The 22,619-nt window shown below is 55.2% G+C and overlaps 1 protein-coding gene across 1 annotated transcript; it reads left to right on the top strand.

The window, feature by feature from the left end:
• Window positions 1–6,497: 6,497 nt before the first annotated feature.
• On the top strand, window positions 6,498–22,371 carry VSX2 (visual system homeobox 2). Its single transcript, XM_026519689.4, has 5 exons — window positions 6,498–6,867; window positions 8,166–8,250; window positions 12,066–12,189; window positions 21,045–21,225; window positions 22,046–22,371. Exons 1-5 carry the CDS (start codon window positions 6,498–6,500, stop codon window positions 22,369–22,371), a joined length of 1,086 nt encoding a protein of 361 aa, XP_026375474.3.
• Window positions 22,372–22,619: the final 248 nt, after the last annotated feature.

Below are 22,619 nucleotides of genomic sequence, written 5' to 3'. Positions count from 1 at the left end.
CTGCTTTCCACTTTCTTCTGTATTAATCCCAAATCTATCCTCTACCCTCTACCTCGACGGCTGCCTTTGACCCCTAAACCAACCTGTGCTGTCTCTGGCCTGGACCACAGAGCCGCCTCCTGAAGGCCTCCTTGTTTCACAACTCCTTCCCTTCACACTGAGGATAACATCCACTGTTCTTCCCCTGGCCCATGAGGCCCTGCAGGGCCTGACTCCTACTGACCTTCGGAGCTCCTCCCAAAGGCTCACCTGACCTTCAGCTGTCCCCTCCAGCTTCCCTGGCCTCCTTGCTGTTCCTCAGAAATGCCTACCTGGGGGGCGCCTGGGAGGCTCAGTTGTTAAGCGTCTGCCTTCGGCTCAGGGCGTGATCCTAGAGTTCTGGGATTGAGCCCCACGTCAGGCTCTTCCGCTGGGAGCCTGCTTCTTTCTCTCCCACTCCTCCTGCTTGTGTTCCCTCTCTCCCTGGCTGTCTATCTCTGTCAAATGAGTAAATAAAATCTTAAAAAAATAAAAAATAAAAAATAAATGCCTACCTGGTTCCTCCCCAGGGCAGGAACACCAGCTGTCCCTAACCTTGCCACCTGCCCCAGCACCCCCCCCCCACATGGCTGGCTTCTCACAACTCAGGTCTCCACCCAGACGCTGACTCCCCAGAAAGTCCTTCCTGTTTGTCAAAAAAAGCCCCCTCCCACAATCTCTCTGTAACCCCTAAACCTGCTCTATTTTCTCTTTAGTACTTTTGCCTTCTTAAATTATCTTGCTGGCGTATTTACTTGCCTGTTGGCTAACTGTCTCCCACAACCAGAATCTGAGTTCATGAGAACAGGGGCTTTGCTCTCTCTGACCCCACAGTATTCCCACAGCGTCTGGTGCAGAGCAGGTGTACAATAACTACTTTCTGAAGATATCCGGTTAAGTTCTCATGCAACAGTCCTATGGCATAAGACAGAACACCCTCTTGGGGCATCAGGGCTGCAGTCATTCCTACCACCTGAGACCGAAGGGAAACTGAGGCACAGCAAGGGACGTGCAGCAGGCTGATCACGGAGCAGGTGCTCTAAGGCTTGCTTTTCCCCATTGCTCCACACTCCCCATAGATGAACACCGGGGAAGAGACAGGGCGACATGAGTGGAATGTTTTTCTTTCCCCTTGGGGACTAAGGAAGGAAGGGTTCATACTTAGGGAGGGAGGGCACAGGTGTTGTGGGCACCTGAAGCCTGATGGGTGGTGTTCTGCTGGGATAAGATCCCGGGGGGGGGGGGGGAGGCTCCAGGGGGCACCTGGGAGGGGACTGACAGAAACAGGGCTTTCTACAAGGCTGGCTTGAAAGCATTGCCAAAAGTGTGTTCCTTCCTTCCCACTGCCTGAGGCCCTCCAAGAAAAGTCCAAAGAGGATTGTTCCTTGGAGAACTAGAAGAAAGAACCAGGCCCAGGTGTGTGAGGAAAGATGCTCTTAGCAGCCCTGGGCTCCAGGGATTCATCAGCCTTCCCCTCAGTGGCCCTTCTCAACCCCTTCTGGTTCCCCTTCCTTTCCCCTCCCCCATTTTCGGTGGGGCAAGATGGTGGCTCAAGCATTCCTGGGGCATCCTTTCCCTCCCTCTATCCAAGGTCCCTTCTTCTGCTTGAGGCTCTGATTCTATCTTCAAGAAAACAAGAGGGGTGCCCACCTGGCTCAGCTGGTAGGAGATGCAATGCTTGATCTCAGGGTCATGAGTTCAAGTCCCATGTTGGGCCTAGAGCTTACTCAAAGAGAGAGAGAGAGAAAGAAAAGAAGAAAGCAGGGCATTTAGACTCTGCTTCGCCCTTGGTGGCCGCATGCTCCTTGGAAGGTCAACTAGCCTCACTGAGGTGGCTTCCTCACGTGGAAAGCACGATGATACACATCTTTCAGGGTAGTTGGACGGATGCATTGAATCATTGTCAAAAAGTCCAGAACTTAGTACACGTTCATTGTATGTAAGTTAAATGTGCACCAGAATCTCTCTTGTTTTTCTCCCAGCAATAGCCCCTTGACTAAACGAAGAAAGTGGAATGCCTGGCCCAATGTCTGACGACTGGAGGATGATAGAAGAGGGCCTCTGGGGCTCTCTGAGGAGACCCTCAGGAGAACTGGCCAGCACAACAAAGAAGAAGGCTTACTCTCAAGGGGGAAGCCCCAAATACACAAGAGCATTTAAAAAAGTGAAACACGTTCATGGGTGACAGATTCATAATGGGATTATTGATTCAAACACACATCCTTTCTCTCCCTTGCATTTTCCCCCTCCTCCTCCCTCCAAAAATTGTTGCTGACGGCTGGGTAGTGACTCAGGGAGGAGGCTAGCAGGGGAGAATGACTTAGCTGCATCTGGTGCTAAAAATGACCAGTGCTACGGCAAAGGAAGGAGGTGGCCTCCTCCCTCACCCCGGATCCCCCTCCCTGAGTCTCGACATCTTATTTGTGTTGTGAGGACAGAACACCCGACCTGTCAGAGACGTTGAGTAGATTCAGTGTAGTAAGGGATCTGGCTCCCATTAATAATAATAGTACGAGCCACGATGTACTGAGTGCCCAGGGTCGGGAACATGCTCAGTGCTTTAAAAATATCACCTCCTTCAGTCACTGGCCCAAACTCCACGATAGCTGGGACTAGATCTGTCCTGTTCCCTACATTTCGCCAGTCCCAAGTACAATGCCTCCTGCATGATGATAATAGTAACCAACACTCATAAGAACCTTATTTTCTTCCTAAAATATCATATGTCACATATATCAATATTTGAAAGTTACAAAAAAAAAAAGAACCTTATTTTGTAAACTCACAGGAGAGCTTTGTGCACATTTCTAATCTTCCTGACAATTCTAACAGGCAAGTACTACCATTATCCCCATTTTATGGATGAGGAAACCAAGGCACAGAAAGCAGAGAGAAGTCAGGTAACTTTCCCAAGGTCACTAAGGAGGTGATAGAACAGGAGTTGGAACCTGGGCACTCTGGTTCTAGAGTCCATGTTCTTTTTCTTTTTTAAAGATTTTATTTATTTATTTGACAGAGAGAGACAGGCAGCGAGAGAGGGAACACAAGCAGGGGGAGTGGGAGAGGAAGAAGCAGGCTCCCAGCAGAGGAGCCCAATACGGGGCTTGACCCCAGGACTCTGGGATCATGTCCTGAGCCAAAGGCAGACGCTTAACAACTGAGCCACCCGGACACCCCTACAGTCCATGTTCTTGACCGCAGTGCTATCTCAGGGGGCCAGGGGGTGCTCCCAAATCTAGTACCAGGCTGTTTTATAGGTCAGCAATCAAAGCTAAGAGAGAATTTAATGGTTGGTTCAAAGCCGCAGAGCTGTTAGGTGGCAGACCCAGAATTTGGATCCAGTGTGACCTGGCCGAATGTCTCCAAAAGGGTACATTTCACCCCCCACGCCTCTAACCCAAATTCTTAGACAGCACCTACCCCCACCCCCAGGAGTCTGTCAGAGGTTCAGGTCTGAGGGTGGGGCTGGCTTCAGGCTGATGCTGGGCCCTCCCTCCACCTGCAGTCTCTGGAAAGGTGTCTCTCAGGGAGCCTGGGGTTGCCCCCATCCCCACCTCCTCGGTCACGGTGGTGACTGTCTCCCTGGGGTAGGGAACTGGCAGCTTCAGGTACAGGTTTGGTCAAGAGACTTTTCATCCTCATCTCCTGGCAAGAGGCGAGCTTCCATCACTCACACGCTTGTTTTTCATCACTCACATCCTTGCCCATTGGCTGGCATCTGGCTCATCATGGATGTCCCGGGATAAGTAAGCAACGTGACAGATGCCATTAACATAACATCCCCATTCATCCTTCCAGGGTAGGCTGGCATGAAGAGGAGGCCAAGAGAGGGATGAAGTCAAAACAGAACAGCTTTTGACACCAGACTCGCTTGAAGTTGAGTCTGGCCTCTGCTGCTTACTAGCTGGGTCACTTGGGACAGGTTACCTAACCTCTCTGGGCACTTAAGTTTCCATATTCATAAAATGGGGATAGAAATTCTTACCTGAGGGGCGGGCGCCTGGGTGGCTCAGTCGGTTGAGCGTCTGCCTTTGGTTCAGGTCATGATCCCAGGGTCCTGGGTTGGAGCCCTGCATGGGGCTTCCTGCTCAGCCGGGAGCATGCTTCTCCCATTCCTTCTGCCCCTCCCCCTCCACTTCTGCTGCTGTCTGTGTGAGTGGTGCCACATGGAACCCAACTCCATAGAATACAAGGTGAAGGATGTCTCAAGATTACATATCCTTGAGTCTGCAGCTTGCAAGTAAGAATGGCTATGCCATGTATGTCAACCATACTCACAAAAAAGGAAAAGAAAAGAAGGAAGGACTGAAGGAAGAAAAGAAGAAAGAAAAGAGAAAGAAAGAAAGAAAGAAAGAAAGAAGAAAGAAAGAAAGAAAGAAAGAAAGAAAGAAAGAAAGAAAGAAAGAAAAAAGAAAACAAAAAAAAGAAAAAGAAAAAGAAACAAGAATAGGTATGTCAACTTTCAGATGTGGAACCAAGATACCAACAGGGTTCTTGTGAGGACAGAGATTTTGCTACGTAAAGGGGTTGAGCAGCATAAGTGCACAGTAGGAATGGCATTATTATGGGACAGGGAGGCAGCCCTTGGAGTGAACAGTACACCTGTCCCAGACACCTTCTGCACCAAGAAATCCCCCAGCCCAGTTCCAACTCTTGTGTGGACCCAGCCAGGGTGAGTGGAGACCTACCTCATAACAGCCCTGATAGCAAGGCCTCAGTTTCCACCCCCTGTGGGCTCTCCTCTCATCTCTCAGTTTGGCCTCGTGGCAACTACGAGGGGTACCAGACACCTTGGCAGGAGGCTGGGTGAGGAGGTTTCAGTGTATTTGGGGGTTTGCTGCTGACTAGCCAAGAAATCCTCAATGGAATCTCTCCCCCAGTCTGGTTTTCCAGTCTTGGCCTAAAGCAACCCCCCTGTCTTTATCTTGCCTCATAGGGTGACTTTAATTCAAGAAATATTTAAAGCAACCAATTCAACCAACTTTATTTGGGAGACAAGGAAATAAAAGCTACTCCTCTTAAGAAAGCACGCAAGCATGCGAGAAAGAGCGTGAGGAAGATGGAATGAAGACCTAGTGTGTGTCAGGCACAGTAGAGTGGGGAATGCCGAGTAAATAAGACAGTCCCTGGCCCCAAGAATGTCACAGAAGAATTAGCTGAGCTGGTGGGGTGCTGGCACTCAGAGGCCCAGGGCAGGTGTGTGTGTAGAATCACCTTCACTTGACATTTGCGCTCCAGGGGATCCTGCTCCCCGCAGAGCCCTCAAGCAGGAAACCAGTGGCTTCATGGCCCACTTTGGGAATTCAGCCTATTCTCCACGTAGGGTCCCGCTTCTTATCACTTTTCAACTGGCCCAGTTGGCCGCAATTCTGTAACTTCCAACACAGGAGTTGGTCAAGCGATCCTGCTCAACTGGGGACAGAAGCTCACCTCTTAATTGCCTCTAATGCCCTTGCTCCAGCCTGGTCCTCCACATCCACAATCCCATCCTCTTCGTTCTATCTGCCCCATGAACTCGGAGGTATAGCAGACCCCTTGCCTTGTCTAGCTAATTTACAGCGGACCCCGAGGTCCTAGCTCAGACCTGAGAAGGTGCTCAATACGCATTAGTCGAAGGAATGGACGGAAGAATACATGAAGTCCTTCCCCGGAAGCTGGGCACACTCATGCTTACTCTAGGAGGATGTGTGGATGCCCGCAGTTTTTCTCCAAAGAAATCACCACTGTTCTTGCCCCGCCAGGGACCCCTACTCCTGACCTCTTTATCATTCATTTATTCATTGGGCCGACCTTTACTGAGTAATTCTTCTGAACTGGGCGCTTCATCCTGTGCTGCAAGGCAGGTGTGGAGCTTTTCCCACCCACACATCTCCCTCTTCACAATCTGACCCCTCTTTCTCCCTTGCCACCACACACCCTGTCCAGGGCACTTGCCCCCTTTCCTTGTTCTGCCTTTTACACAAGGATTCCATATTTGGGCTTCTTTGACCCTGTCAATCTGCACTGGACTTAAGGGAGGGAGGACTTCCAGTCTCTAACATCTGCCCTCAGCCCATCCTCCCACCCCACCCCAGGGACATGTCCCAGCCAGGCTCTGCCCAGAATCCCAAGCCCCCCAGCCTCCTGGAACAGCCCTGAACCTTGTTGTCTCATTTCAGGCCCTGGGGTCCCTGCCCATGGGCATCCTGCCGAGTCCTCCCGGTGCCCGGCCCCCAGCGCCCTGGCCCCTCGGTGCTGCCTGCGGCGGGAGCTGCCAGCTTTTTGGAATTCCTAATGCTCCTGGCCCCGGTGATTGGCTGCTCAGCTCTGACCCCACTTGGGCTGCCGCCTGGTTGGATAAAAGGGGAATCTCCTTGGGGCTCCAGAGCATTAGACACCGGAGGGGGCACCTGGGACCAACTTCGCGAAGCGGGGAGCCCGGCGGGGGGGGTGGGGGGAGCAAAAGACCTGCGGCCTCAGCCCCTCCAAAGAGCCGGGAGATGACGGGGAAAGCGGGGGAAGCGCTGAGCAAGCCCAAAGCCGAGGCAGTGGCCAAGAGTACCTCGGGGGGCGCCCCGGCCAGGTGCACGGGGTTCGGCATCCAGGAGATACTGGGTTTGAACAAGGAGCCCCCCAGCTCCCACCCGCGGGCTGCCCTCGACGGCCTGGCCCCCGGGCACTTGCTGGCGGCGCGCTCCGTGCTCAGTCCCGCAGGAGTGGGCGGCATGGGGCTGCTGGGGCCCGGGGGGCTCCCCGGCTTCTACGCGCAGCCCACCTTCCTGGAAGTGCTGTCCGACCCGCAGAGCGTCCACTTGCAGCCGCTGGGCAGAGCGTCGGGGCCGCTGGACACCAGCCAGACGGCCAGCTCGGGTAGGTGAGGGCGAGGCTGCCAGGCTGCCCGACTGGGGGCGAGAGCCGGAAGCCCCACGCCGTCGGCTTTCGCTTGCACCTCAAGGCCTCCTCCCGGCGCAAAAGTTCGCGCCAGGCCGAGGGGTCGCAGCTCCTGCCTGGGGCCGGCGCGCCCGGGGCCGGCGCGGGGAGGATGCTCCCGGCGCCCGCCTGGTTTCGGCCCCGGCGTTTCCGGCCTCCGCGCCCTTCTCTGGTCCCCGCGTCGGGCCCCGCTCTGCCGCGGCGCCGGGTGGGGGCCCCACCGGAAACCCGGCTTGGGGTGTCGGAGCCTGTGGCGCGGGCTGGGGGCCTCCAGCTCCGCTGCTCCACCGCGGCCCCGGCCTCCCGGAGGACCCGCGCTCCGGAAGCCGATTCTGTTCCGCGTGCTGGCGGCCCAGGAAGCGGGTGCCCGCTTCGGCCCCGGCCCTGGTATCCAAAGTTGTTCCTTGCTCTTTTTCTCCGTTCCACAACGCCCACGTTGGTCAGCTGGGGTTTATTTTTCACCCCACGAGCTTGGACACCCTGGCCTCTGCGGCGGCAGGAGCGGCCACCATCCGATTCCACCTAAACGCCACAATCTATCGGATGCCAGCGCCCGGCGGGTTCGGGGGCCCCGGGATGACCCCACCGCGCCCTCCCTGGACTGCTTTCCCGGCGGTGCGTCCCCACCCGCGCGACCTCCGGCTCGCGCTCGCGCTCGGCACTTCCCCCGATTTTTCGTTATCTTTTTTATTTATTTATTTATTTTTATTTGGAGGGGCAACGAAAAGTGGCGCGTCGCAGTCTCTCCGGTCTCGAGCGGGGGCGCATTCTGCAGACACTGGAAAAGGGGCTCTGCCGGGGGAGACTCCAGCGCTTCCCGGCGCCCAGCTTCCTGCGCCCCGGCTCCTCTTCCCGGGGCCAACTTACGGGCCCGGGGCGCCGGGGCTACAGGCGCAGGGCAGGGCGCAGCTCGGAGATCCCCGCCCGCCGGCCATGCGACCCACTGAGGCTGCCTCGCTCCACCGCCGTCCCTGCCCCAAGCGCTTTGGGGCCTTTGCCTCTCTTACAACGAAATCGGTTCAAAATCTCCGGATTCGGGGGCCGGCGTGGGTAAAGCCAGCCGGGGCTGAGGGATGGGGCCGACCTTTCGGAGGGCTCCCCCGGCAGGCAGAGCAGGCCCCCGCCGCTCCCGGAGGCGGCCCGGGGTGGGGCCCTCGCGGGCTTCGGGCGCTTGACATCCCCGGGCGCTGCCGAGCGCGCCCCCCATTCTGCCGCATGTGCCTCCGCCCGCTTTTCAGATTCTGAAGATGTTTCCTCCAGCGACCGAAAAATGTCCAAATCGGCTTTAAACCAGACCAAGAAACGGAAGAAGCGGCGACACAGGTAAGGCCCCTGCGGCTCTTTCTGTTACTTCTTCTGCTCGCCCACTCCCCGTCAGATCCTGTTGGGGTCGGGTCGCTCCAGCCCTATTCTCGCCGACTCCTGAGTTGGAAGTCCAAGGCTGCTCCAGGGCCGGGGAGACCAAACGTTGTTTGGAGACATCGGCCCGGGACCCTGGCGTCCAGCCACACCGGGCGAGGATAGTGTGTGGCCGCCGGGGAGGCGACACGGCCCGGGCTTTTTCCTTCTGCGGGAGAAAGGAAAGGCCAAACCAGGGCCGAACCGGAGCCAGAGAGGGGCAGGCGGTCCCCAGATTCGATCCAAGCATCAGCGCCTTCGGAGGACCGCGGGGCAGAGTGGCTCGCACCTCCCGCCCAAGCCGGCCCCTCTGCCCGCTGCCCCCTGGCGCGCATTCCGCTCCCGCCGGCCCTGTCCGCTCTGCCACACCCCTAGCCTTCTGCTCCCACCGCGCCAAACATCTTGGGCGCGATCTAGCTGCACGGGTAGAAATTTTTCGTTAGGCTTCTGCTCTTTTGTGATCCTGAGAGGGTCTCTTCCCTTCTGTGAGCCCCAGTTTCCTGGTCTGTAAAATGGGGAGGGAAAGTGTGTGGACTGGATGATGCCATCAGCCCCAGCTGGAGCCGAGTGGGCTACATTGGGGTACCCGCTACAGAGAGAATTTTAAAAAATAAGTCTTCAAGTAGGCATTACTGGTACAACTTTAAAATTCAATAGGTGCTGAAAGGTATGTCCTGAAAAGCAGCCCCCACCCCCACCCCAGACCCTCATTCCCTTCCGCATCCACACCACGGCTACTATAGTTCCTTGTAGAAATTCATGAGGGGGTTTTAAGGAAATAAAGAAGTGAGAACCAAAAATCTGCCTGACTTTCTGCGAGTGCTGCTTCCAGATTCCTTCCCTGTGCTTACCGGCCAGTCTGTTTCCCCCAATCTCTCTCTGCGCCCCAGTCCAGGTGGGGTGCCTGCAAGGTTCCTGCTGGCTCAAGGGACATTTCTCCCCTGGGGAGCTCCCCTGGCTGCCATCCACTCCATCCTCTTCTCCCCAATTTGTTCCCAGCCTCTTTGCATTCTTTCTCTGGGCACTTTTCTGCATTCCCGTCTCTCTTAGCTAGCCCTTGGAAACTCCCCTATTGGCTCCCACCTTTTAAAATGGCTCTTCCTGTCCTCTAAGGGCCCAATAGGTTTGGGCTGGAATGAGGGTGAACTTCGACTTGGTTTCTCAGTGACCTCGTTTATTCGTTCCCTTTAGGCAGTGTTTTTGTTGTGTTTAGCTTTGTTTTATTTTAAATGGAAACATTGATCCTGGGTCATTTTTTTTTACATTCATCCATCCAACAAATATTCATTAGAGTGTCTTTTACGCACCCTTCTCCTGCGGGTCCCAGGGTGCGAGATCCTGTCAGCTTCCCCGAGCAGGGACAGGGACGGGAACCATGGAGGGGGGACAGGTCAGAGCTGGGGCTGAACTGCTTCTGTGCTGGTGTGGAAACGGGAAGAGGGGTTCACACAGCAAGGAGAGTCCAGGAGAAACCATCCCCTGGGCATCGGAACAGCGTTTCTGCTCCAGCACATCTCCTTGTGTGGCAGCTGGACTGGCTGACCTCTAGCCCAAAGTCTCTGCTTAAGGCTCCTGACTCCGTCCTTCCATGACGCTCTCCCCACTGAGGAGATGTTTGGGGGTTCCCAGTGAGACAGCGCCACCCCCACCTGCCCTAGGTTTCAGGTGATTTCTGGTGTATGAAGAGAGCAGATCATTAGAGACATCAGAACGGCTACTGATGGCCGGTGCAGCTTTTAATTAGTTAAAAAAAAAAAAGTTTTTTCCTGAGCTTCTCTCATTTGGGGATTTCCAGGTAAGAGCCCCCGGATCTGGTAATGAGAGATGGGCATCTCTTTTTCTCCCGGAAACACGCTGGGCTTAGTAAGGGTCGGAGACGGGAGTAGGGATGGAACAGCTGCCTTGGCAGTCTCTCGGATTCTGCTCATTCTGCTCGTCTGTGCACCGGGAAAGCACAGCTTCTCTGCAGACAGGATGCAGTGGGCACCTGAAGAGTGTGGGGCTCTGCGTTAAGCCAGGAGCAGGGTTCAGATCACATTTTGGGATGCAGGAGCCCCCTGGAGAGGAGGGTTTCCTTAGCTCTGAGGCAGGAATGAGGGAAAGTTTGGGGGATTCGAGGTTTTGATTTGTTCTGTTTTTTCAATGAGAGTTCTCTCAAGCAGAGGCTGGTACTTGAATGGCTCTAAACGACCGCTCATCCTCTCCCTTCTTTGGCTTTGGCCAAACCACGACACCTGTGTGCCTCGGTTTCCCTAGCTTTAAGAAGACTTACATGCTTTGTTTATTTTGACAATCTGTTCAGGGGCCCTTCAGTAAGTGGCAAGAGCAAAATAGAAACCAGCAGATCTTCAAAATTGTGAAGAATTCACTTTCTGTGTACATAAACATTCCATTCCTCCCTCCCAAGAGAATAGGAGAAGCAATTTAGAATCAAGCCAGTCAATTTCTATAAAGGGCAGAATCTTTCTTCCTCACACATCCCCTGCATCTTCCCCCAAGATATGAAAGCCGACACCAGCACAAGGACCCAATGGGGCTTACACGTGTACTTTTTCCTTGTGTTGGGTGAGGGTGAGAGTGAGGGCATCAGTGAAGGATTCTAGCCCCCTGTGCTGGTCCCCAGGGTCAGATCCAGGGGCTCAAGCTAAGAATGAACCATTTTTACGAGCTGGGTGTGTGGAATCAAGGCTATCTTGCCCATTGATTGATAAGGGTACAGGATAAGGGTCACCTGGAAGTGGGTGAAATTAAGGTCTGAAAAGAGAAGAATTGGTGCCTGTCAGAGGGCGTGTATGGTTTATGGGGAACAGGGGGTCTACGAAGCCCCTGATGTTGGAGGTAAAATTTTGTGCTGGAGTGTATTCATTTGCCCATTTTCCTGGGGCAAAAGGATGTAGCTTTTACCGGATTCTTAAAACAGGTTAGGACCCTAATAGGTCAATGTAGACGGCTCTGTGGGGAGTGGGGGTTGCGCAGGCGGGCTCTGTCACAGTGACCTGAATGGGATGCCCCCTTGATGAGTGGCTGAGTCTAGGTGTGAGCTGCTTGGAAGGTGCTCCTTGTCTTCTGAGCACAGGAAGTGGACGGGCTCCGAGGGCAGCTCTGAGGAGCTAGTAGACCTGGCGGCAGGGGAGGGGCAGGTGAGGAGGGCAAAGTGTCGGGGTGCGTGAGGAGGTGGGAGAGTCAATTCTCAGCTGTTCAAGCTGTTCCGTTCCATTGGACCTTCTGGTGGGTCTTTGAACGTGGGTGTCATTTAAAAGATAAAGTACTGTCTGTGCGAGGAAACTGGGAAGCAGGTCCCAGTAGGCCTGAAGGGTTTGTTTATCTGGTGAGTCCCTCACTCTGTGCTTGGGAGGAAGAAGAAGGGCTTTCTACAGTTTTCTGAAATTTCTGTCTCAACACACTTTCTCCCAAATCACTTCCAGAAAGATTCCCAGTATGAAATGTCACTGAGGGCTAAAATAATGTCCTCCCAAGAAGGGTAGTGGGGGTCCTCAGCCTTGAATGAAGAAGAGTCTAGAGGGTTAAGTTACGAGTGTGTGTGAACATATGTGAGCGTGAGTGTGAGAGTGTGGGGTGTGTGTGTGTGTGTGTGTGTGTGAGGGAGTCTGTGTCTGATATGCTGAGCCAGCCCTGTGTTTCAGGTCTGTCTAGGAGGCATGGAGGAGTGTCATTCTGTCCTCCCTGGACCAGTCTCCTTCAGTTTCTGGGTCCTGAGTGTCTGGTTTTGCTCCCCTTAGGACAATCTTTACTTCCTACCAGCTAGAGGAGCTGGAGAAGGCATTCAACGAGGCCCACTACCCAGATGTCTATGCCCGGGAGATGCTGGCCATGAAAACGGAGCTGCCAGAAGACAGGATACAGGTAACAGAGCCCCAGGTCCCTCTCTCTCTTTCCACACTCTCTGAGGCATTGACTGCCCCAGGCTCCTGGATACCTGTGACCCCATCTCCCACCCCCCTGCTCTGGGTCCTTGTGAAGAATAGTCCAGTTAAGCTGACAGGTATTTGCTGAACACCTACCATGTGAGGTGGGCACTGTGGGGGGTGGGGGGACAAGAGACTCAGATGATGTGGCTGGCCTGCTGTTCCAGACTGTAGGCTTCCTGAGGAGTATGGCAGGCAGACCGTGAAGGGGCCTGTGGTGAGACAAGGTGTTCTGGGTGGGTCATGGGTTCTAAGGGGGGGGGTCTCCGTTGTGGCAAATAGCTCTTAGGTATAGCTAAATGTCTGCTCCAAGGCCAGAGGTGGGTAGGAGGGGAGAATGGCTTCTAGTCCTGACTCCTTTCTGTTTCCCTTCCTTCTGCTCCCCTGACTCATGAAGAAAAGGTCGCCCCCCCCTTCTGTCTACTCCCCACCACCTCCATTCACCTGAAACTCCTTCCTCTCACAATCAGACAACTGGCCCTGCCCAGAGCTCCTGCTCGGGTCTGGCCTGGGATGTGGCTGGGGACTCTTGTCTGCAAGTATGGTTCATTAAGCCCTTCTCCTCTCCTACAGTTTTTTTTTTTTTTTAAGATTTGATTTTTAAGTAATCTCCACACCCAACATGGGGCTTGAACTTACAACCCCCAGATCAAGAGTCGCATGCTCCTCTGAGTCAGCCAGGTGCCCCTGTCCTAGAGACTTCTGCGTCATAACCAACCACTGGTCTGGACTGGGATGTTCTCAGCTGTGCTGGGCACAGGGCTCCCTTTCATCAGCAGCAAGACCTTTCCAAGGTCAGAACCCCCCTCACTAGGCAGGACTGGGTCTGCTTAATCGTTTCTCTGGGAGAAGATGAAGTCTGATGATTTTCTAGGTAGGGCTTCCATGAGTCAGAAGAAGCGAGTGGGGTAGAAGGAACATTTCCAGAAGATTTGGGTTTGCCTTAACTGAATCACATCCTTAAGTGAAAACTGCTTCCATCAGTGGAATGGTCCAGAGCAGTTCACTGCTAAGGCTGGGAAAAGTGAGGGGGAGCGGGGGTCTCGACTTCCTGAAACCCCTCCCAGTCAAGAACGCTTGGAGGTGGGACGTGTGTTGGGGGGAGAACCAGATGAGTTGTGGGTTGCTTTGTGTTCTCTCACTGGACAACCAGAGATTTAGAAATGAGACATGAGCTATTTTTCCAGAAGAGTCTTCCTCTCTCCTGGAAATCTATTAGGAATTTCAGCCAGTGGCTTTAGACATTGACACTAACAATAAGCTCAATTATTCATAAGCAGATTATCTGTTTGGTGCGTTATCCATGGTGGCCTAGATCCATCACCCCCCCACCCAACTGGGTTCCAGTGGGGTAAGCCTGGGGTGTTGATTCTGAATCGCATGTGTGTGTGTGTGTGTGTGTGTGTGTGTGTGTAAGCCAAGGCCCAATCCAGTCAATGTGGAGTGGTAACCCCTACCTGGCCTCTGTTTGCACAAAGTTGGCCATCACAAGTGGCCGGGGTGGGGTGGAGAGCTGAGAAACTCCCCTGCTGGTAGGCCTCACACTGGCACTGCTGACCAGTAGGAAGGAACAGCTGCCTCTTGCGGGGGGTGGGCCCGATCTGTTCAGCCATGGTGGTGGTGGCTGGGAGTGCGTGAAGGATTCTGGGGCTCTTGCTCAGCTATTACTGCATTGCCACAAATGCCCCAGTAGGCAGATGCCAGGCTTCTTTAAGTCGCCTGGGGGTGGGGCCAGGGGGCATCTGTCGGGTGGAGTCTGAAGCCACAGGAGCCAGCAAGGAGGAGCTAGGCATGGAGTCAGTGGATGGCCCTGGGACTTCGAGGACTGCAGATCTGGGAGAACGGAGCTGAGAATGTCTCAGAGTCTTTGAGCACCACAGGGTTCTTTGGCTAAATGCCGGCTCCAGAAGGTGCATGTGAGCTGTCACATAGCCTTGCCCAGGTGGCCCGGGAAAAGTCTCAGCATGTATCTGCAGCGATCACAGCTGTCCTTTACAAATCAGTTTCCACGTGCCGAGTGTTCTGAACACACGACGTGCACAGGAGAGGCAAGTCTGCGTAGTGGTTAGGGACGCTGTTTCAGAGCCAGACACATCCTGGCTCCACCGTTCCCAGCTGGGTGACTGGACAAGTTACTTCAACCTGCAGAGCCCCTGATTCTTCATCTGTAAAATGGGGATGATGGTGACCCCCGCCCCTGGTGCAGATGCCGTGAGCCACGGGTCATGTGTTCTGAGAGATGCCTGGCAGGTGCCCGGTGCTCGCTCGATCTCAGCACTGATCTCATTTAGTCCTGGGGACAACCCAGGAAGCAGAAGCACAGCAACTGACCCAAGGCCACACAGCTGGGAAGCGGGGGGGCACCGGGCTCTAACTCAGGTCTGCATCGAAAGCCCACACGGTCACCACCTGCCTCTTGAGTTTGAAGCCTGTGCTTTGACTTGAAGCTGGGGGAGCAGAGATGGCTGGAGGCCAGGTGGGGACCTGTATCAAACCTTTTTATAAAAATAACCATTTCGTGAGTAGCAGGCATTGTTCTCAAGAAAAAACCTCAAAAACTGACTCCTAAAAAATTATTTTTTGAGTGGACAAATTCTTATATATAAGTTCATGGCTTGGATACCCTGACTAGTGCTGTTCATGTCTGCCTCTTTTAAAGGGATCCCTGTCCACGGATAGGGAACGAAGTTTGAAGGGATTCTATTCCAGAAGTTAGAAGATATGCAGTCTCACAGCCAGGGACGTTTATTAGCATCACAGGGCAGCTTTTGGAAGCACCCATGCCGGGCTCCCGTGCCCGGCCATTCTGATTTGATTGCTTTGGCATGAAGCCTTTGGCGTCTGTATGTTTTTAAAGCTCTCCAGTGATTGCGGGCAGCCGGTGTAAAAACGCTGGGTCAGAGGCTCTGTAAAGGAGTTTCTGCATTTAACGTGGTTTAATATGAGTGGAAGGAAGTGGGGGGACAGGGCAGGATGAGGGACAAGATGCGCAGGGTCAGGTGCACAGGGAAGGATGCTGCCTGGGCTGCTGGGAAATGTGGGCAAAGCTGCCCCCTACTGGACATCAGAGGCTGCAGCAAGGACCGGCTTCTCAGAGCCTGAAGCGGGGACGGCAAGGGAGATGCTGAAATATGGTGTCAGGAATGCTGAGCGCATGTGGAGTGTTAAGTCATTAAATCATTACCGCGATGAGCTCAAATTAATCAGCTTCCAGCCTGAGGAGAGGAAGGAAGCCGGGTGAATGTGATGGGACCCGCCACATGGCTGACAGAGCCAGGCCTGATGGTAGGAGGCAAGATCGGAAGGCAGGGCCTGGGGAGGCGAGCGACAGGAATGTGCAAAGAGCATCCATCCTACGAGATGTCTCCTTGAGGGGGACAATCCTGGGAGGACCACAGAGGGCCTCCTGCGAGGCCTTTGAGGGAAGGAGCCCTGGGTACGGTGTCCTGCAGAGATGCCAGGATGGGAGCTGGCAAGACAGGAGCTGTGTGATGACAAGAGAGGCCATGGGCACAAGCACAGCTGCTCTACCCTCACCGTGAGAGAAACTGCTGGTTGCCCGCTCTGCTCCAAGTGCGCCCGGTGGCAGGAGAGCACCTGTTGGGCAAGTACCCCTCCCCAGGTCCCGTCTATCCGTGGAGGCACAATCTCTTGCGACCCTCGCTGCCAGCTGTGGAGGCTCCCGCCTGGCCAGCTGCTGGCAGCCAGAGGCATCCTACTGTGTGCTGTAGGGCGCCACCTCTGAGGGGCAATGCAGGAACCCAGACTCTTTCCCAAGTTGGAAGATCCACCTGGAGTGCCAAATCTCTGACCCTTGGTGTCACTTTTGGGTCCCTTCTCAGGCCCTCGAAGCCCTGACGTGTGAGGCAGGGCTCTGGTCCCCACTGCGGCCTTGACGCAGCTTCTGCTAGGAGTGCCAGGCTTGACTGTCGCGGGAGAGGGGCAGTCTCCTGTAGAAAGTGGGCAGCCAGGAAAGGGAAGGCGCGAGGGGCCGAAGGAATATTTGGGGCTTGCCAGAACCAAGAGACCAAGTAGGGAAAAGGGCCTAAATGCTTAGCAGGAATCTCAAAGGTGGGAGATGGGAGGACCTGGCTTTATGCAAAAAAAATGTCATTGAGCATTTGCTGGAAAGCAAAGCCTCATCTTGTTGCACGTTTATCCACAGAATTCATCCAGCAGCTGGTCAGTGTTTTTTAGTTCTCATTATGTGCCAGGCATTTTCCATGCACTATTATAGTTAATTTTTATAACAAACCTTCAAGGAGGCGGTATGACAGGACAGATGAGGAACCGGAAGCTCAAAAGGTCAAGAAACGCGCCCAAGATCACTAAGACAGTTGGAGGCAGGGCAAGGATCTCCAGCCAAGGCCTTCTAGCTTCCGATCACAGCCAACGTGCAGGGAGCGTTGGGCACTGCATGCCTGTTCTCTCGAATTTGAGCCTCAAGGGCCTGGAATACATTAGAAATGTGCTGAGAGTGGCAGGGGCCTCCCTTTGGCCCTCTGGGTGCCTAAAGGGGAAACAGAGCCTAGCTGTATTAAAATCGTCCAGCTCGAAGATTAGTTCTGTCCCTCTGCCCCTCTCCTGGAGTTATTATTTGTCAGTCCAGCCTTGCTAAAGGGCCTGCGGAGGAGGCCAGAGGGGCAGGTAATGCTGTTGATTAACCCGCCCTCTGGGCAGACTCCCACTGGTTTTCTTTGCCTCCATTGAAATAATAATACGTAGCACTTTTTGGACACCTTCTATGTGATAATCATGGGTTTTAGGAACTGTCACTTATTTCATTAATCCTCAAAACAACCCTGAAAAATAGGCATTATTTTATGTTCGAAGAGACTGAGACAGAGAAGGCAAGTAACTTGCCCAAGATCACACAGCAATTTTTGCCGCAGCTGGGAATTCCAGTTCGGGACTGTCTGACTTCAGTGCTTCTTGTAAACATCAAGTTCTGTATACGTGCCAGTTGCTTCCACGAAGGGTAGAGAAAAGCAGACATGAAGAGTGGTTAGGGTTAATGCTAATTCCTTGTACACTTCCCTCCAAGGCATCAAGCCACAGCTTCCCTGCCAACTGTCCTAAAAAGAAATTGTTTTGGCTGTCCAGGTCTCCTCCATAAATTGGAGCAGCATCTGGTCTTCGCAGAGAGCCAGGCATTCCAGGAGCCCATAAGCAAGGGTCCGCATGACTCCTGGTTCGAACGACCAGCTGGCACCAACTCCCTTGGGAATGTCTGTGGGCAAAGTCTGATCTGTAGACCAGTTATTCATTTGCCTAAATTAGGAGACGCAGGAAAATGGTTCTGTTTATAGGCTCCAGAGAGCATCTGAATCCCAAGTCTGCACCCCCTTCTTCAGTGTTCCAGTAAAGACGCAGTTTCCGTGTGAGAGCCTTGCCCCCTCCCCCAGAACCAATGCTCATGGAATCCAGAGGAAGCCAGGACCGCGCATCCTCCCAGGCATCCACTGGGGCGGGTGGGGCATCTCTGTCTTTGTATAATCCACAATCCCGTGTGCAGAATCCATAAATCCACACTGTGCTGAAAAGACAGATCTTTCCTAAGTGAGGCATCAGAACTCACTAGTGGCAAAACCCAGACCTGACTTTATGCCCTTTATTTATCCCTTTTAGCGTGAATATACACGTGTTTTGCTGCAGAAATCAAAACGAGTGAGTCTGGCTCTGGCGGGCTGCAGCAGTGCCATGTAATGTGGTATATGCGTCACCTCTTCTTTCTAAAATCCCAAACATTGTGGAGTCTGCCCATGGATTCAGTTAAAGGGCTGTGGTCTGGCTGTTTTATAATGCACTGTATTCAAGCGGGTAGGTCATCTCCTGACCAGGACGCAGATGTCTTACTTAGATTCATAAAGAAAGCCTTCCCAACACTCTGTGGTCACACTGGGTGCCTGGAAGTCCATCACCAAGGGCTTCATTCGTCTGTGTTCTCTGAGAGGTGGATGAAACCAGGAGTCACAGACTTTTATGTGGATCAGTCCTTTCAGATTTTTCCTCTATGGGAGAAGGCAGATTGTGACAAGTGGGTATTTATAGAGGGCCACCAAGTGCTACTGGGAAGGAAGATGGGACAGGACAGAGGTCTCAGACAAACCGCAGACACTGGGCTTGGCAGACAGTCAGGAGGAGAGCCTGCGGGACAGACAGGTGGCGCTGGGGAGGGATCTAAACACAGCGTGGAGCCAGGCCAGCACGACGGGCGAGTTAGCCGGGGCTCGCATTGCTCATCGTCTCCGCTCTGTAGGCCACGAAGCGCAGCCATCCAGGGGCTTTCAGATTGCATAAACCCTTTCCTTGGCAGGGGTCACCTGTGGCGGTCTGGGTCCGGACCAGGGGAAAGGCCCTGCACAATGGCTCCGCAGCTCTCTAGGAGGGCCCTAGCAGGAACGGCAGGTGCCAAACCCGGTGGTGGCAAATGTGCAGCTCGCTGCAGGCGGAGCCATCCAGGCTGGATCGAGCGATCGTTTTCTATTGGGGGTGGCGAGGCCCGGGAAGGATTGGGCCGCGTCTCTCCCATTTTTGTAGGTTCCTGGTTATTTACAAACGGAGAAATTTCAAAACAGGGTTACACACATTTCGGTCCATTTAAAGGTGTGCATGGACCGCGCGGTCTTTCCGCAGCCCCGCAGAGCGTGTCTGTGACCACTTGGCTCTTATGAGGGTCGTCGGGAGGCGAGGCAGGACTGCCGGGGCGCCCCCTGCTGGAGGCGTCGGGCCGCGCTCAGCCGCAGACTCGGGGTTGCCTGAGGCCGCTGGGGCTCTCACTGCGCCACATAGCGGCGGCGGCTGGAACAGCGGGGGCGCGCGGATCCGAACACCCGCCCGGGCCTCCCGGCGTCCGAGGCAGCAAAGGGTTAAACTGTCAGCGGCACGATGTTAAACAGGTGTCAAAGGCGCCCCATATATCTGCAGATTGAAATCAAATTCTTTGCCGTATAAAAAGATAAATTACCCAGGCGCTGCCGCGCGTCCCACTCATCACGCCAGCGCCAGACGGCAAGCAATTTTTTTTTTTAATGTGCTAACGACCTAATCAAGCAATCAAGTCGGAGAAGATTGCAGAGTGACCCGGGCAGCCATCTGCCAGCGAGCCCCGCATTCATTTCCCGCGCCCCCGCGCTGGGGGGGGGGGCAGGGAGGGAGCTGCCGGGGGGAAGAGGGGAAAAAATCCTAAACAAATTAACACCCAATTTTCCCCGTCTAATTAGTTAAATGAGAAGTGTTTGGGGTCCCCCGGGGAGGGGGAGCGGCTCGCGGCGCGGCTCGCGCTGCCTCCCCAGCATTAATTAGTGCGGGTCAATGCCGCGGCTCCCGAGAGAGCAGCCGCTTTAATTTCCCGTGATATTTCAGTGCCTGAGGCCCATCGATTCAAACAGAAATTAACTTATTTTTCAATCAGCCCAGGGCTGCCCCTGGGGGTGACTCTTCTTTTGCCGCCTCCTGAATAGAGCTGGAGCAATTTTTCATCAAAAGCTGAAACCTCCGCCTCCGGGGGCGGGGGAGGGGCCCGGAGGGAAGGGGCGGGGGACCCGGCCGAGGCGAGGGAATGGAAATCGCAGAGGAAACTAATAGATTTTCCCCGAACCCGCCTCTGTCCTCCCCCTCATCCCCCCACTTCCCGGGGCGCCTCGGGCGTCTCGCCATCCCGGGGGTCAGGGCCCGCAGGGGCTGAGAGGGGATGGGAGGGGGCCGCTGGTCGGGCTTGGGATCCTTCCAGAGCCCACCGGTTTCTCCCCGAGCTTTCACCTGCCTGAGGGACAGTGCAGCTGTCCCTGGCGCTGGCTCCTGTCAGCTGCCGGAAGTCTCACGAAAGCTGCTTTGGGAGACTGAGAAATCTCCCTTCCCCCAAGCATGGCAGGGACCGCTCCAAGCACGGGGCAGGAGCGCTGCTGACACCCCCAGGGTACCCCATGCCCTGCACCAGTCAGCTTTGGCGTGGAGAAACGTTCTCCAGGGTGTCCCCCACTGCACCCTCCTAGGTCCCCATCCCCCCTTCTCTGCACACCAGGAGGATTTTGTCTTCCTTGCCTGACTGAGGGATGGATGCCCAGCTCCCTGGAATGTCATTCAGGGTTAGGTCCAAAACTGCGGAGAGCTGGTGAACGGAGGGCACTATGGCAAAGCAGGGCTTAGCCAGGACAGGACGGAGAAAGGAGGCTGACTCGGGTCTCCTGGGAGTGTCCCCGGGGCTTCCTGATACCCGGATGCCATACCCTTTGCTGCCTGAGTCCACCCTTGCCTGGCTTCAGGGACCGTTCGGCCTCTGAAGTTCTGGTGGAGAGGGAGCCCGGAACAAGACGCATGGCTAGTCCAGCCCCTGGAAGGAATGTGTCCCTCTGCAAGTCAGAAAAGAGATTCTGTTTATCTGCTGGAGGTGTGACCACTTGCAAAAGAGCTACCACGCTGGGGCTTCTCAGCTGCAAACCGAGGACCATGCTGGGAACTGCCCACCACCTCAAGACCCTGACCCGGAGCCCTCTATCCCATCATCCTTAGAACTGCTTTGATTTAAAAAAGAAAAAAAAAAAAAAACCGACCCATTTCACCCATCATGTTCTTACAGGACTGGGTGCCCTCCTTCTGGGCACTCTGAGCCTGGAGGAACCCTGGGAGTACCATGGAGTTGGGGAGCTTAAGTGAGGGCACCCTGCTGGAGAAACTAGGAGTCACAAGAGGATGCAGCAATAAAAGGGGTGGGGACCTTCACAGGGGGCCCACTGGAGTAAGGCCTCAGTGCCCCTCAGAACATACCTCTGCCCTGTTCGTCCTCACTTGCAGGTCTGGTTCCAGAACCGCAGGGCCAAGTGGAGGAAACGGGAGAAGTGCTGGGGCCGGAGCAGCGTCATGGCGGAGTATGGGCTCTATGGGGCCATGGTGCGGCACTCTATCCCCCTGCCAGAGTCCATCCTCAAGTCTGCCAAGGATGGCATCATGGACTCCTGTGCCCCGTGGCTGCTGGGTAAGAGCCCGCACCCTCCTTGGGGCCCTGCCCCTGTGGTGAGGAGAGCGGGCTCCCTGGAGGAGAAGACAGAGCCCCGGAGCAGGGAGACCTGGCCACAGCGGCCTAGCAGGACAGAGGCACTCCACAGCAGGCCTCCTAGTCTCCCTTAGGAGGCTCAGAGGGCGAGCTGGGCCCAGGGCTTGCTGTCTATCCCCTGCGCCCCCCTACAAGGCGGCTCAGACTCTCATCCCTGTCAGGTCCCTGACTGTGGGTTCTTTTGTCCTGTGAGAAGGGTGTGGCTGTGGCCCCAGGGTCTGTACCCTCCTCTTCCCTTGGCCAGAGGTGTGGTGAATGAAACAGCTCCTCTTGGGGGTTGAGGGGACCCCTAGGGCCCTCTGGCCACCATTCTGGCTTTGCCCAAAGGACTTCTTCCCCCTGAAATCTCTCCACGTGCCATCTTCCCCCCACCTGCCCTCGGGGCCTATGTCTGGTAACAGCACCAGCTTATCTTGGGGTTCTAAGATCTGGAATCCCAGGAGGGAGGGATGGGGGAGCACATGCTGCGCTTGGGAAGGGACAGAACAGGCTGCCTGGAGGCCAGGTGCCCAAGAACCTGACCCGAAGAAGCCCCCTGCAGGCCTGGTGCCCAGCTGGCCCCCAGCCCCTGGCCCCCCTCCCGCTGCCCCGGCCCGGCCCCTGGGACTCGCGCGACTGCGGTGTGTGAAGCAAGGCTTTCTGCTTGTCCTTAATGCTGGCCTCTCTCTATCTTTGCCGTTTTCAGTTCAAGATGGCTTTCCCAGGCGCTTTTCTAAACCCGAATACCAACAATTCTTTTTAGGGATGCACAAAAAGTCGCTGGAGGCAGCAGCGGAGTCGGGGAGGAAGCCCGAGGTGGAGCGCCAGGCGCCGCCCAGACTCGACAAGGCGGAGCAGGAGGAGGGGGGCCCCGAGCCCCCAGCGGCCATGTCCCAGGAGGAACTGAGGGAGAACAGCATCGCAGCGCTCCGAGCCAGAGCTCAGGAGCACAGCACCAAAGTGCTGGGGACTGTGTCTGGGCCCGACAGCCTGGCCCGGAATGCCGAGGAGCCCGAGGCGGAGGAGGCCGTGGACGAAGACAGGCCGACGGAGAAGCTGAGCCCACCACAGCTTGAGGACATGGCTTAGGTGGAGGGCTGGCAGATGCCGAGCCCCAGGACTCTGCTCTCCTCGGGGCCTGTGGTGCTGGGAGGTGTTCTCCGAGGCAGGGCTCAGGCCTGGCCTCTGCCAGCCTCCCCCTGCCCACAACCCCCCCCCCTGCCATGACCCTCGGGCTGACTTCAGGCACAACTCAGTTCTGGCCGAGGCTTTGGGCCATGCTGAGACACCCCCTATCTAGTCTTGGCCTCTCCAGCATCCTCTTCCTCATCCCAACG

The sequence above is a fragment of the Ursus arctos genome, unplaced genomic scaffold (genome assembly GCF_023065955.2).
Source record: "Ursus arctos isolate Adak ecotype North America unplaced genomic scaffold, UrsArc2.0 scaffold_25, whole genome shotgun sequence".
NCBI classification, from domain to species: domain Eukaryota; kingdom Metazoa; phylum Chordata; class Mammalia; order Carnivora; family Ursidae; genus Ursus; species Ursus arctos.
The sequence above is the reverse complement of the archived record's forward strand: the minus strand, read 5'-3'. Positions and strand labels throughout refer to the sequence as shown.